This window comes from Delphinus delphis, chromosome 2 (assembly GCF_949987515.2).
Source record: "Delphinus delphis chromosome 2, mDelDel1.2, whole genome shotgun sequence".
Taxonomy (NCBI): Eukaryota; Metazoa; Chordata; class Mammalia; order Artiodactyla; family Delphinidae; genus Delphinus; species Delphinus delphis.
In genome coordinates, this window is record NC_082684.1 from 87,134,031 (window position 1) to 87,150,034 (window position 16,004).

At 40.4% G+C, this 16,004-nt stretch overlaps 1 protein-coding gene across 1 annotated transcript in view; it reads right to left on the reverse strand.

Moving 5' to 3' along the window:
- Nucleotides 1-44: 44 nt before the first annotated feature.
- Nucleotides 45-16,004, reverse strand: part of PPIP5K1 (diphosphoinositol pentakisphosphate kinase 1) — a 49,558-nt gene continuing 33,598 nt past the window's right edge. The window contains exons 30-31 of the mRNA XM_060005125.1: nucleotides 4,831-4,944; nucleotides 45-2,199 (exon numbers count right to left, since the gene is read on the reverse strand). Of these exons, the coding sequence (XP_059861108.1) occupies nucleotides 1,265-2,199; nucleotides 4,831-4,944 (1,049 nt within the window). The 3' untranslated portion in view covers nucleotides 45-1,264. The remainder of the gene's footprint in view (nucleotides 2,200-4,830; nucleotides 4,945-16,004) is intronic.

Sequence of the window (16,004 nt, forward strand, 5' to 3'; positions counted from 1 at the left end):
GGCCAGCAGCCTCCTTAGTTGTGGCATGCGAACTCTTAGTTGCAGCATGCATGTGGGATCTAGTTCCCTGACCAGGGATTGAACCCCGACCCCCTGCATTGGGAGCACAGAGTCTTAACCACTGTGCCGCCAGGGAAGTCCCCAGTCATTCATTCTTGAATTCACAAGGACATACATCATCACCACCATTATTATGGTTGACTATTCTCATTATTTTATATTTATTGAGCACTCATAATGTTCCGGCCCCCAACTCCAATGACCACATTACCCCTCCTACTCACCCCCATCCCCATCCCCATCCCCAGATCTTTGGGAAAAGCTTCATAATCACACCTGGCCTTAAAGACACAATGATATGAGGACAAATCCTATGGGGACCCTGGAGTATTTGGTCTTTGGCCAGTCTGTCCCTGACTTGACTACAGAAATATATATATAATCTTTGCTCATGTCTGTACAATACTGATCTCTGCTGATTGCTTAAAATAGAACCTGATTTTTCTCTACTACAATATCTCCTAAGCCATATAGTCCCACAACAAAAGGAGGCCCAGCTTTACAGATTGGCCAAGAACCCCCAGAGCATTTTAAGTAGTTACTCTGAAATTTTCACAGCAATCTAATACCTATTTTTCCCTAGAGCTATTGCCCAGAGGAAAAGGACTAGGGCAGAGAGGGCACCTGGGGATGATATGGAAACATCCATAAGCCCAATCTAAAAATTTGTGGCCATGATGGGTATTTGTTTGGGAAAGGAACTCTTTTTTCCCAGACATTTCAGACAGCCATCCTGGGCCCACCTGAGAATACTAACAAAGACAAGAGTCCCCTGAATGCACATATGGTCTAAGGGTACCTTGAAAAGTTGTGAATATTTTCCAGAAAAGTAGAGACCTTGGAGTCCCCTTTTGCACTTGCTATCCCCAGGTGTTGTCTTCAGCAGTTAAGTGGCAGTTCCTTTACCAATCTGGGATTTCCTGGGATGATCAGAGAAAGTTAGGTAATGATAGACCCATTTACCTCTTGAAGGAAATCGTTTTCAAGTCTAATGGCTGGGTGAGAAGTCAACAGCTGCTTTAACCTGAAGTTGGCTCCTCCCCAAGCCCAGCTCTGGCACAGGTATGCTTCATGCCAAGAGGACTGCTTCCTCAGACACCTCTGGTGAGATCCAAGGCCTTAATGCTGGCGGGTGAGTTAGCCAACAGAAAAATTTGCTAGCTCAAATGTCTGGTATAGTGTGACACCACTAATGAGAAAATGATTAATCACATGTTGCTGGTGGAAGGGGTGAGTTCTGGTCACAGGCTAGAGACTGGCTCTGAGGGTTTACATTGCTAGATGGATACTGGACTTCAGGAACATCCTCTCCAGACAGCTGGTCAATCAACTCAGGGACCACATAGGACTGCTGCTGATTCACCTCCTCTGGGACCTCCTGGACATGCAGATCACCCTCCCCAGGGAACTCTTGGGATGGTTTATCAACCTCTGGGATGTCCTGAGACAACAAAATGATTGCAGAAGCCTCTTGGGCCAGCCTGCCAATGTCCCCAGAGAATTCCTGGCATGGCTGGCTGAGCTCCTCAGGGATCCCTTGGGCTGGTTTGCCGACTTCCACGAGGATTTCCTGGGCCAGGCCACCAACCCCTACAGGTAACCCAGGGACCCGCCTGCCAACCTCCACAGGGGCCCCCTGGCGTGGCTGGTTGACCTCCTCAGAGTTCTCCTGGCAAAGCTCGCAAACTTCCTCAGAGACTTTCTGGTACAGTAGGCTGGCATTCTGGCATGGTTGGCTGATCTGAGGGACCTCCTGGCATGTCTGGTTAACATCATCATGGTTCTCCTGGCATGGCTGGCTGATGTCAGGGACTTCCTGGCATGGCTGGCTGACCTCTTCAGGGATGTTCTGGCATGGTTGGCTGACCTCCTCAGCAACCTTCTGGCATGGCTGGCTGGTTTCCACAGGTGGTTCCTGTGGGGACTGGTTTCGTTCAAAAGGCTCTTGTTCCCCTTCTATGGGGAGCTCTTGTGCTCCATTCCCAATGGTCTCCTGGAGCAGCCCAAGGCCTTGATGTTCTTCAGTCACATGTGAATTTAGGGAGGGGTGATCACTGAAGCCAAAATGGCAGTTACCATCCACTGCAGTAGGGGAGGAAGGACCAGCGCTGGACACAGTGCTGGAAGGGCCACTGCTGTCTGCAAAGCAAAGTCAGGAGACCAAGTCAGACAAGACGGAAGAGTAGGTTCTATGTATGTAGTTCAAATGCCAGAACAGACGGCCTATATTACTCATGTCTTCGGGAAAGAGGGTCTGAATTCTTCTTAAGTTATGCAGAGACTCCTAAGTTAGCCTAGCCCAGGAACCGTTGCTTTGGCCTAAGGTATACTACAGGAGTGGCACTAAGGGACATCTAAGACTTCAGGAGACAGTGCTGAGGCCCACTTCATCCAGTTCTTTCATAAATGTACCCCCATTCCAACTCCAAATTCCCATGGCCCCTCATTCTTACTTTGGAGGCATATGAACACTTCATACCAGTTGTTCATAATTAGGGTTACATACCAAAATTATGGGAAATTTTTTAAAAAAATAGATATTTCCAGATTCCATCTCCAGAGATTCTAATTCTACATTTAGGGTAAAGGTGTGGGATGTTGAAACACTCCCAGTTAAATCTGATGTATATCTTTTGTTAAGAATTATTTCTTTAAAACACATTTCTGGGGCAGAGGTAACCTTTATTTACTGCCCAAGAGACAAGTAAGCAGGAAAATGTAGAAAAACTTTGTGAATCAGAATAATAGGAAGGAAAATGATTTACTCAAAGATGGAAGACTGCCATGAAATCTCTAAATGGCGGCAGTTCTTTTATTTTTTTTTAATGGCAGCAGTTCTTAATTAACCTTTCTGGGGGTCACTGACCCCCTTTGACATTCTAATGAAAGTCATGGACTATCTTCCCAGGAAAATGTACATATGGATATTCCCCCTCATCTTTACATATAATTCCTGGGGTTCATAGACTTTACCCTGAAATCCATCTACAGATCCAGGGTTAAGACCCTCTAAGCCTTGGGACATACAGTGTTACAGGCTTATGGATATTATATACATATAAAATACAAAAACTAATTCCTAGATCTTGACAGTAGTAAATGAAGGCCTTAGAGTCTTCAGTTACACTGTGGGACAACTCCTACCCCAACTTCTACCTTTCATTAGTCTCTAGTAGGACACTAATCTACTTTTCCCTTTGTAAATATCATACTAATTGATGGTACTGTAGCTTTAAAGCACTCTGATATCAATAATGATAGATTTTGGAAATCGGGGACACCTGAATAGCTTGTCATCAATGAGAACCAGGGAAGTTGGTAAACCTGAGTCTGCAAAGGCTCCAACAGTCATTGAGTTTAAGGAATGCCAGCTATCTCTTTTCTGTAAAGCAGGGGTCCCCAGAGCACCCCCCCTTCCGAGGCCTGTTAGGAACCAGGCCGCACAGCAGGAGGTGAGCGGTGGGCTAGCAAAGAAGCTTCATCTGCCAGCCGCTTGCCATCGCTCCCTATCACTCCATTACCGCCTGAACCATGCCCCTCCCCACTGGTCCGTGGAAAAATTGTCTTCCACGAAACCAGTCCCTGATACCAAAAAGATTGGGGACCGCTGCAGTAAAGGATTATATGAGGCATGCTTCAAGTGGAAAAAAAAAAAAAAAGAGGAATGTGGTTTGGGGCCAACAAGGCCTATTTAGGGCAGACAGACAGACCCTAAAGAAAATGTTTACCAGTGAGGCTATACATCTGATACTGAGATTTAAAAAAGAAGAAAACGTGTAAGCTGAGTTCACCCAAGGATAGAAGTAGCCTTAATATTTAGCTAGTAGTTTGATTCTGACAAATCAAAGAGTTCAGACAGAAACAGAAGTTGAAGAAAGATAAGATTTCTAGGGCACAGAACCTATAAACACTATTGGACAGAGGTAAAAGGACCAATGGCAAGGGGAATATAGGATAATCTGAAATTCAGGGGAAGAATTCTTGGTGTCAGGAAGGAAAGTTCCTTCTGCATAGAGGGTGCTAGGAGAAGGGCAAAATTCTACAACTGTTTGCCCCAATGCTAAAAATATGAATCTTTGCTTCAGTTCTATCCAATTAAAATAATGTTTGATTTTAGATAGTCCCTGGAGGTAGGACGAATAAGGGAAGGATTCTTCCTCTGCCAGTGTCTCTGGGCCTTATCCCCTGTCTGGTCACCACTGGTATCTCTCCCCCTCTACAATTACCCTAAGAACTCCTTGTGGCTCCACTGTTCACACTGTTACCAAGGATAAATAGTGATAGGCTAGAGATTATAAAGAAGAGATGGGAAAAAGCAGCACCTGAACTTGAACTTACAAATGAGAACAGACACCTTGAAAGAAGGGACAGGTAGAAAGTAGTAGCAGATTCTAGTTTCTTTTTCCCAGCTTTTCTATATATCTAGGTTTCCTCCCAAGTCATTTTTACTGAGAAAGCTGTAGAGACCAAATGGGGACTTGAGAAGAATGCAGCCTTCATCTTTTCTTCCCTAAAGGACCCTCTGAGCCACTATCATTAAGGAGCGCCTCCAAGGAGATAGAGGGCACATGGAGGACAGAGGCGACGGATGAGAGAGAATAAACAGATCCGCCCTTCATCTTGGAAACAGCAAGTGCAACTGCTTCCCTGCCTGGTTACTCCTGGTCCTTCAACCCTCATCTTTGTTTCCCTCCTGTGACGAGTCTCTTATTCACCAATCCCTCCATTCCCTCTTGGCCTTCTCTAGGCAGTTCCAAAACAATTACTTACACCAAGGGGGCTTTTCAGAGCGCTGCCGGAGTTGCAGGGTAGGTGAATGAAGAGTGCGAGGTGGAGAAAACGGGCTATCAGAGGTCTGGTTGCTGTGCATAGAGTCAAAGAGGGCTGGACAGGTGAGGGAGAGAGAGGGAAGAAAAAAAAAGGCTATGAGGAAGAATTCAAGAACCACAGGTTGTCAATATAAGTGAAAACCAACTTACACTTCCTCAGACTGAGAAGTAGCATTTCCTAGGGACCCTTCATACAAACCATTTTTAATATTTTAAACTTTATATTATGAATATTGTCAAACATATTTTTTAAAAAGTAGTTGAGGGACTTCTCTGGTGGCGCAGTGGTTAAGAATCCACCTGCTGGGACTTCCCTGGTGGTCCCGTGGTTAAGATGCCGTGCGTCCAATGCAGGGGGTGCGGGTTCAAACCCTAGTCAGGGAACTAAGATCCCACATGCTGTGTGGCCAAAAAAAAAAGAAAGAATCCACTTGCCAATGCAGAGGACACGGGTTCATCCCTGGTCTGGGAAGATCCCACATGCCGCGGAGCAACTAAGCCCATGCGCCACAACTACTGAACCTGCGCTCTAGAGCCCGCGAGCCACAACTACTGAGCCCAAATGGCACAACTACTGAAGCCCATGCTCCTAGAGCCCGTGCTCTGCAACAAGAGAAGCCACTGCAATGAGGAGCCCGCGCACTGCAAGGAAGAGTAGTGCCCGCTTGCAGCAGCTAGAAAAAGCCCGTGCCCAGCAACGAAGACCCAACGCAGCCAAAAATAAATAAATATATTTTAAAAAAATAAAAGTAGTTGAAAGACTAGTACAATCAATACCTATATATTCATCTCCTATATTTAACATGTTAACATCTTGCCGTATTTGTTTCATCTATTTCTTCATGCTGAAGTTCTTTAAAATAAATGACGAATAGTATGAGACATTTCACCTCTAAATGCTTCAGTATTCATTTCTAAAATATAAGGAATTTTCCTACATAGCCATACACCATTAATAAACTTAACAAAATTTAAAAATACCCTAATATCATCTTAGTACCCAATCCATATTCAAATTTCCCCCAATTATTCCCAAAATGTCTTTTATAGTAAGATCCAAACATGAACTGTGCATTCCATTTTATTATGTCTCCAAAGTCTCTTTTAACACATTTTTGACTGGAGATGTATTATGGCCACAGGTGTTAGTTTCTGCAAAAATCCCCCAGTCAATAATGTGTTAACCTAGAATCGAGCTCCCCCCTATTTTTTTTATACTGACTTTTTAAAAAAATAAATTTATTTATTTATTTTTGGCTGCATTGGATCTTCGTTGCTGCTTGCGGGCTTTCTCTAGTTGTGGTGAACGGGGGCTACTCTTCGTTGCGGTGCGTGGGCTTCTCATTGTGGTGGCTTCTCTTGTTGTGGAGCATGGGCTCTAGGTGTGCAGGCTTCAGTTGTTGTGGCACATGGGCTCAGTAGTTGTGGCTTGCGGGCTCTAGAGCACAGGCTCATAAGTTGTGGCACATGGGCTTAGTTGCTCCGTGGTGTGTGGGATCTTCCTGGACTAGGGATCGAACCCGTGTCCCCTACATTGGCAGGCGGATTCTTAACCACTGTGCCACCAGGGAAGTCCCTCATAGTGACTTTTTGAAAAGAACAGGCCAGCTGTCTCACAGAATGTCACATTCCACACTCTGGATTTGTCTGATTGCTTCCTCACTGAAACATTTAACTTGTTTCACTATCCCTTGTATTTCCTATAAACTGACAGATACAAAAGGCTTGATTCAATGATTCAGGTGTTCTTTCTTGGGTTTTTTTTTTTTTTTTTTTTTGTGGTACGCGGGCCTCTCACTGTTGTAGCCTCTCCCGTTGTGGAGCACAGGCTCCGGACGTGCAGGCTCAGCGGCCATGGCTCACGGGCCCAGCCCCTCCGCGGCATGTGGGATCTTTCCGGACCGGGGCACGAACCCGTGTCCCCTGCATCGGCAGGCGGACTCTCAACCACTGCGCCACCAGGGAAGCCCTCTTGTTTGTTTTTAATTTTTTATTTTTGGCTGCATTGGGTCTTTGTTGCTGCACACGGGCTTTCTCTAGTTGCGGCGAGTGGGGGCTAGTCTTCGTTGCAGTGCACATGCTTCTCATTGCGGTGGCTTCTCTTGTTGTGGAGCACGGGCTCTAGGAGCGTGGGCTTCAGTAGTTGTGGCATGCAGGCTCTGTAGTTGTGACTCACGGGCTCTACAGCTCAGGCTCAGTAGTTGTGGTTCACGGGCTTAGTTGCTCCACGGCATGTGGGATCTTCCCGGACCAGGAATTGAACCCATGTCTCCTGCATTGGCAGGCAGACTCTTAACCACTGCATCACCAGGGAAGTCCATTTGAGGTGTTTTTCTTTTTCTTTTTTTAGTGTAAAAACAAATGCTTACATTTTTAATAATTTTTTTTAGGTTTTGATAATTTTTAAAAAATTGAAGTATAGTTGATTTATAATGTTAGTTTCAGGTGTATGGCAAAGTGATTCAGTTATGTGTATATATATTTTTTCAGATTTGTCTCCACTATATGTTATTACAAGATATTGAATAAATATAGTTACCTGTGCTATACAGTAGGTTCTTTTTGGCTATCTATTTTATATATAGTAGTGTGTATATGTTAATCCCAAATTCCTAATTTATCCCTCTCCCCCCTTTCCCTTTTGGTAACCATAAATTTGTTTTCCATGGCTATGAGTCTATTTCTGTTTTATAAATAAGTTCATTTGTATCATATTTTAGATTCAAAATATAAGTGATATCATATGATATTTATCTTTCTCTGTCTTACTTCACTTACTATGATAATCTCTAGGTCCATCCATGTTGCTGCAAATGGCATTATTTATTCTTTTTTATGGCTGAGTAATATTCCATTGTATATATGTACCACATCTTTTTTATCCATTTATCTGTCGATCAACATTTAGGTTGGTTCCATGTCTTGGCTACTGTAAATAGTGCTGCTATGAACATTGGGGTGCATGTATCTTTTCAAATTACAGTTTTCTCTGCATATATGACCAGGAGTGGGATTGCTAGATCATATGGTAGCTCTAATTTTAGTTTTTTAAGGAACCTCCATACTGTTCTCCATAGTGGCTGCACCAGTTTGCATTCCCACCAACAGTGTAGGAGGGCTCCCTTTTCTCCACACCCTCTCTAGCATTTATCATTTGTAGATTTTTTGATGATGGCCATTCTGACTGGTTCAATGATTCAGTTTAAATAACTTTGGGACTTCCCTGGTGGTGCAGTAGTTAAGAATCCAATGCAGGAGACATAGGTTCGATCCCTGGTCTGGGAAGATCTCACACTGCGGAGCAACTAAGCCTGTGCGCCAGAACTACTGAAGCCTGCACGCTCTAGAGCCCGCATGCCACAACTACTGAGCCCACATGCTGCAACTACTGAAGCCCATGCACCTACTGCCGGTACTCCACAACAATAGAAGCTACTGCAATGAGAAGCCTGAGCACCACAGTGAAGAGTAGCCCCCACTTGTTGCAACTAGAGAAAGCCCATGCGCAGCAATGAAAACCCAACACAGCCCAAAAAAATAATAAATAAATAAGTAAATAAATAACTTTGGCAAGAATACTTCAAGAGGTGATCCTGTGTACTTTATATTGCATCATACTGGATGAACATAATGTCTCATTATCCCACTAAGGCTAAATTTACTAACAAAGTTAAAGTGGGGCCCATGAGATCTCACCATTGTAAAGTTTTGCCCTTCTGATTAGAGGTAATCCTTTGGCACTGTGGAACCTGATCAACATTTCACCTAATTGTGTTAGTATCCACTGATGATCCTTAATTACTTTATTAGGACTGTCAAGTGGTGATTTTCTAATTCTATCAATTCTGTATTTATTAGCTGGCATATTTTCTGTAAAGAAGAGCTTTCTCTCTTTAACTGGGGCCATTTGATTACATTAAACTGCAGTCCTTACTGAAAAGGAAGGATAAATGTTTATTTCCCTTTAATTAGTTTTCAGAAGAAAGAGCTGGTGAAAAGTATTCATCAATAGTGACAGATGATTATTATTTTATTTTATTTTTGTTCTCTTTTTTGTAAGATTCATTATGAGCTTGTAGATGTTTACATGTTCAGTGCACTTTAATCAATTACAATAAATTATTCTTTTTAATGCTAAAATATTCCAATTCTGGTCAGTGGGAGTCTCTTCAGGCTTGATTGCTTCCTTGCTTCTGTTACAACATGCCTCAGGATCACCTTGTGCTTTCCTTGCCCTAGATCATGCATCCTCAATAAAATTGGTTCTTGGTGAAAGTGAAAAAACTTAGATATTCCACTGGTTTGTGGTCCATCAAATGGCTACAATACATAAACAGACATAAAGTTTATCTGTGGTATTAAAATTTCAGGTGGCGGGGAGTGATTGGAGGAAAAAAGTCTAAAAAGGCTCTGTAGGAGGGGGTGTGATTTTAGTAAAAAAAAAAAAAAGAAGGTTAAAAAACATGGGCCTAGACCAGGAATCCAACCATGGAATCCTGGTTGCTTTTACTGGGGAATGATATGTAGAGACCAAAATCTAGGTGCCAAGGGAGCTCATTGATACTCTTTCTAATGCATGATATTAGAAAAAGCATTAAAAAATGGAATTCATATTGATATTTTCAATTCAAATTTAACATTACAGCACTTTAAAAATCTTCTGAATTTATATTTATATATAATTTATCTGACTTTGAGAATTCTTATTCCTAATAACAGAAACATAATTACTTATTTGCATCACTCTATTATATGTGTATGTGCATATGACATATGTTTCAAAATAGTATCAATATCACTACTAACAATTAAACCACTGAATAAGGATTAAAATTATTTTATATTTCTTTTTGTTCCACTGAAGGATTTACAGTCAAAGTACAGTATTCCAAAGTTATTTGAAAAATTATTTTCCCTGTGTGATTATGTTACTATTTTGATATAAAGTTAGGGTAATTTCTTTCCATTTTTTTTTCCAATTTTAGGATTCACTTCTTTTGATTTAGTCTTATATTTTGAAAAACATTTACAGGTTCACAAGTCAAAGGTTTATAAAAAGGCATATTCAGAGGAAGTTCCTTTTTCTTCATGCCCTTCAGCCCCATTCCTATTGCTGTCCAGTGGTAAACATTTTTATTAGTTTCTGGTGTTTACTTTTATCATTTCTTTTTGCAAATATGTATATTTTCCCCTTATTTCCCCTCCTTATAGAATAGGTAACATACTATCAACACTATTCTGCACCTTTTTTTATCCACTTAACAATATATCCTGGAGATTACTTCATATCAAAACACATAGACCTTCCTCATTAGTTTTAACAGATCCATAGTACTCATTTGAGTGGACATACCACTGTTTATTCAACCACTCTTGTAATGAAGAACTTTGGGGTTGTTTCCAAAAATAATAAATAAACAACATAAATTACGTCACAATAACTGTATACAAATGTTATTTCAACTTTGTGTACAGTAGCTTCAGAATAGATTCCTAAAATTGTATTATTAGATAAGAGAGTAACTGTATCTGTAATTCTCTGAGATATTACAAAATTTACCTTCATATGGGGTTGTACCATTTTGCACTCCCACCATGTATGGAACTGCCTCTCTCATTATAGACTTGTCAAGAGAATGTGTTATCAAACTTTTGGATTTTTTACAATCTAATAGGTGAGATATGATATCTCAGTGTAGTTTTATTTATTTTTTTTTAATTTTAAAAAATTTTTATTTATTTATTTATTTTTGGCTGTGTTGGGTCTTCATTGCTGCACGCGGGCTTTCTCCAGTTGCGGCAAGCAGGGGCTACTCTTCGTGGTGGTGTGCGGACTTCTCATTGTGGTGGCTTCTCTTGTCGTGGAGCATGGGCTCTAGGTTTGCACGGGCTTCAGTAGTTGTGGCACACGGGCTCAGTAGCTGTGGCTCGTGGGGTCTAGAGCACAGGCTCAGTGGTGGTGCACGGGCTTAGTTGCTCTGTGGCATGTGGGATCTTCCCAGACCAGGGATCGAACCCGTGTCCCATGCATTGGCAGGCGGATTCTTAACCACTGCACCACCAGGGAAGTCCCTCAGTGTAGTTTTAATTTGCATATTTCTTATGATCGAGGTTGAGCATCATTTCACATGTGTAACAGCCACCTGTATTTCTTTCTTTGTAAACTATCCTTTTTCAAAAATCACACTTTTGGTCTTTTCCTTTCTGATATGCAAAAGTTCTCCATATTTTAGGATGATTAAGCCTATATGTGATATAAATTGCAGAAAAAATTTTTCCTTGCTTATGATGTTGCTATTGGTTTTACAACATATAAAAAAATGTTTATATGGCTTAGTTTATCAATCTTTTCCTATTGTTTCCCAAATTTGAGTTTGAGTCAGAATTAGGTTCTCCTTACTTTCAGGTGATAAAGGAATTTATCACCATCACCCCTGCTTACTTTTAGTACTTGCATGATTTTTTAAAATTATTATTATTGAAGGGAAAGCCACATAACATAAAGCTAACCATCTTAAAGTGTATAATACTGTGGCATTTAGCACATCAACAATGTTGTGCCACTGCCACCTTATCTAGTTCCAAAACTAGATAAGTTTTCATCACCCCAAAAGAAAACCCCATATCCATTAAGAAGTCACTCCTGGGCTTCCCTGGTGGCGCAGTTGTTGAGAGTCCGCCTGCCGATGCAGGAGACACGGGTTCATGACAGGAAGATCCCACATGCTGCGGAGCAGCTAGGCCCGTGAGCCATGGCCGCTGAGCCTGCGCGTCCGGAGCCTGTGCTCCACAACGGGAGAGGCCACAGCAGTGAGAGGCCCATGTACCGCAAAAAAAAAAAAAAAACAAAAAAAGAAGTTACTCCTCATTCTACCCTACCTTCAACCCCTGGAAACCACCAATTTGCTTTCTATCTCTATTCTAGTTCTTTCATATAAATGGAATCATACAATATGTGACTTTTTCTGTCTGGTTTCTTTCACTTGCCGTGTTTTTGAGGTTCATCCATATAGCAACATATATCAGTACTTCATTCCTTTTTATAGTTCAGTAACATTCTATTGTATGTATATACCACATTTTGTTTACCCATTCACGTACATTTCAGTTGTTTCCACCTTTTGACTGTTGTGAATAGTGTCACCATAAACTTTTGTGTGTAAATATTTGTTAGAGTACCTGTTTTCATTTCTTTTGAATATATACCTGGGAGTGGAATTGCTGGGTCAGATAGTAACTCTATATTTAGCTTTTTGAGGAATTGTCAAACTGTTTTCCACCAGGGCTGCACCATTTTACATTTCCCCCAGCAATGTACAAAAATTCTAATTTGTTCATACCATTACTAACACTTTTCTGCTCGCTCTTTCTCTTTTTAAATTATAGCCATCCTAGTGGGTGTGAAGTGGTACCTCATTGTGGCTTTGATTTGCATATCCCTGATGGTTACTGAGGGTGAGCATTATTTCATGTGCTTCTTGGCTATTTGTATATCTTCTTTGAAGAAGTGTCTATTTAAGTCCTTTGCTCACTTTTAAGTTGGGTTGTTTGTCTTTTTGCTGTTGAATTGTTATATTATGGACCTTTATCAGATATATGATTTGCAAATATTTTCTCCCTTTCTATAGACTGTCTTTTCCCTTTCTTTCATGTTCTTTGATGCACAAAAAGTTTAAATTTTGGTGAAGTCCAATTTATCTATTTTTTCCCCTTTTGTTACTTGTGCTTTTGGTCTAAGAATCCATTAGCTAACTCTTAAGGTCATGAAGATTTATCTTATGTCTTGTAAGAGTTGTACAGTTTTAGCTCTTATATTTAGGCCATTTATCCATTTTGAGTTAACTTTAGTACATGGTATGAGGTGGGGGAGGTCCATCTTCATTCTTTTGCATATGGGTATCCAGTTGTTCTAGCACCATTTATTGAAGAGACAATTCTTTCCCCATTAAATGGTCTTAGCAACATTGTTGAAAATCAACTGGCCATGGAAGTATGGGTTTATTTTTGGACTCTTGATTCTATTCCATTGGTCTCTAACTTTATCCTTATGGCAATCCCACACTGTTTGGATTACTGTAGCTTTGTAGTAAGTTTTAATATCAGAAGATGTGAGTCCTCCGACTTTTTCTTTTTCAAAATTATTTTGACTATTCAGGTCCCCTTGCAATCCTATATAAACTTGAGGGTCAGCTTTTCCATTTCTACAAAAAAGTGCATTGGAATTCCAATAGGGATTGCATTTAATCCAGAGATCTCTTTGGGGAGTACTGTCATCCTAAAAATGTTATGTATTCTACATGAACATGGAATGTCTTACCATTTATTTAGGTCTTCTTTAATTTATTTCAGCAATGTTTTACAGTTTTCAGTGTACAAGTCTTTAAACTTCTTGGTTAAATTTTGCTCCCAGGTACTTTATTCTTTTGGATGCTATTATAAATGGTATTGTTTTCTTAATTTCCCCTTTGGATTGTTCATTGCTGGTGTATAGAAACACAACTGATTTTTGTGAGTTGATCTTGTACCCTGAAACACTGTTGAATTTGTTCATTAGTTCTGGTAGTTCTTTTGGGGTTTCTTTTCCATTTTCTCTGTATAGGATTATGTCCTCTGTGAATAGCGACAGTTTTACTTCTTCCTTTCCGATTTAGGTCCTTTTTTTTTTTTTTTTTTTTGCCTAACTGCTCTCCCTAAAACTTCCAGTACAATATTGAATAGCAGTGGTGAAAGTGGGCATCCTTGTCTTGCTCCTGATCTTACAGGGAAAACTTTCAGTCTCTCACCACTGAGTATGATTTGTGCTGTGTTTTTGTTTTGTTTTTTAATATTTATTTATTTATTTGGCTATGCTGGGTCTTAGTTGCAGCACACAGGATCTTCGCTGTCTCGTGTGGGATCTTTGATGTGGCATGTGGGATCTTTGGTTGCAACATTTGGGCTCCTTTAGTTGTGGCATGCAGGCTCCTCTCATTGCAGTATGCGGGATCCCTGACCAGGGATCGAACACCAGCCCTTTGCATTGTGAGCACGGAGTCTTAGCCACTGGACCACCAGGGAAGTCCCTAGGGGTTGTTTATAAATGTCCTTTATAGCATTGAGGAAGTTTCTTTCTGTTCCTAGCTCAGTGAGTGTTGGGTTTTGCCAAATGCTTTTCCACATCAATTCACATGATTGGTTTTTTTCTCTCTTTGTTCTATTAATGTAGTGTATTACATTGACATGTTTTCTTATGTTGAATCACCCTTGCATTCCTGAGATAAATCTCACTTGATCATGGTGTAGTATAATCCTTTTAATGTGTACTGTTGGATTTGGTTTGCTAATATTTTGTTGAGAATTTTTTTTGTGGGGGGGGATTGTTGAAAATTTTTGCCTCTCTACTCATAGGGGAAATTAGTCTGTAGTTTTCTTTTCTTTTCTTTTTAAATTTATTTATTTATTTATTTATTTATGGCTATGTTGGGTCTTCATTGCTGCGTGGGCTTTCTCTAGCTGTGGCAAGCAGGGGCTACTCTTCGTTGTGGTGCATGGGCTTCTCATTGCAGTGGCTTCTCTTGTTGTAGAGCATGGGCTCAAGGCATGCAGGCTTCAGTAGTTGTGGCGTGCAGGCTTCAGTAGTTGTGGCTCATGGGCTTCAGTAGTTGTGGCTCACAGGCTTAGCTGCTCTGCAACTTAGATGCACGTGGGAATCTTCCCAGACCAGGGCTCGAACCTATGTCCCCTGCATTGGCAGGCAGATTCTTAACCACTGCACCACCAGGGAAGCCCTGTAGTTTTCTTTTCTTAGGGTGTCTTTGTCTGGCTTTGGTATCAGGGTAATGCTGACTTCACAGAAAGTGTTTCCTCCTCTTATATTTTTTGGAAGAGGGTGAGTAGGACTGGGGCTAATTTTTCTTAAATATTTGGTAGAATTCACCAGTGAAGCCATCTGGTCTTGGACTTTTCTTTGTTGAGAAGTTTTTGCTATTGATTCAGTCTTTTTCCTTGTTATAGGTATGTTCAGATTTTCTATTTCTTCTTGAGTCGGTTTTTAGAGTTTATTTCTAGGAATTGTCCTTTTCATCTATGTTATCTAATTTGTTGGCATACAATTGTTCATGGTACTCTCTTACAATCCTTTTTATTTCTGTAAGGTCAATAGCAATGTTTGAATTGATGGCGATTAGCTTCAATAACATACAAACACTCTGTTGCTATAAAGCTCAGTCCCCACCTTGTTATTGTCATAAATTATCATATATCTTTGTACATTGTGTGCCCATTAAAACAGACATAATGATTGGTTTATTCATTTGCATGTTGTCACATATGAAACAAAAAGACAAAAAGGGGAGTTACAAACCAAAAATACAATAATGCTGGCTCTTAGATTTACCAGTGTAGCTACTTTTACCAGAGTTCTTTATTTTTTCTTCTTTCTTTCTTTTTTTTTTGAGTTCTTTATTTTTTGATATGGCTTCAAATTTCTGTTTAGTGTCATTTTAGCCAAAAAGCCTCCTTTTAGCATTTCTTGTAGGGCAGATCTACTACTGACAAAATCCTTCAGCTTAAAGATGTTACTGGAAAACTACTAGAGCTAAACAATGAATTTGGTAAACTAGCAGGATACAAAATTAATGCACAGAAATCTCTTGCATTCCTATACACTAATGATGAAAAATCTGAAAGTGAAATTAAGAAAACACTCCCACTTACCATTGCAACAAAAAGAATAAAATACGTAGGAATAAACCTACCTAAGGAGACAAAAGATCTGTATGCAGAAAACTATAAGACAATGATGGAAGAAATTAAAGATGATACAAATAGATGGAGAGATATATCATGTTCTTGGATTGGAAGAATCAACATTGTGAAAATGAGTCTCTACCCAAAGCAATCTACAGATTCAATGCAATCGCTATCAAACTACTGCTGGCATTTCTCACAGACCTAGAACAAAAAATTTCACAATTTGTATGGAAACACAAAAGACCCCGAATAGCCAAAGCAATCTTTAGAAAGAATAACAGAGCTGGAAGAATCAGGCTCCCTGACTTCAGACTATAGTACAAAGCTATAGTAATCAAGATAGTACGGTACTGGCACAAAAACATAAATATAGATTAATGGAAC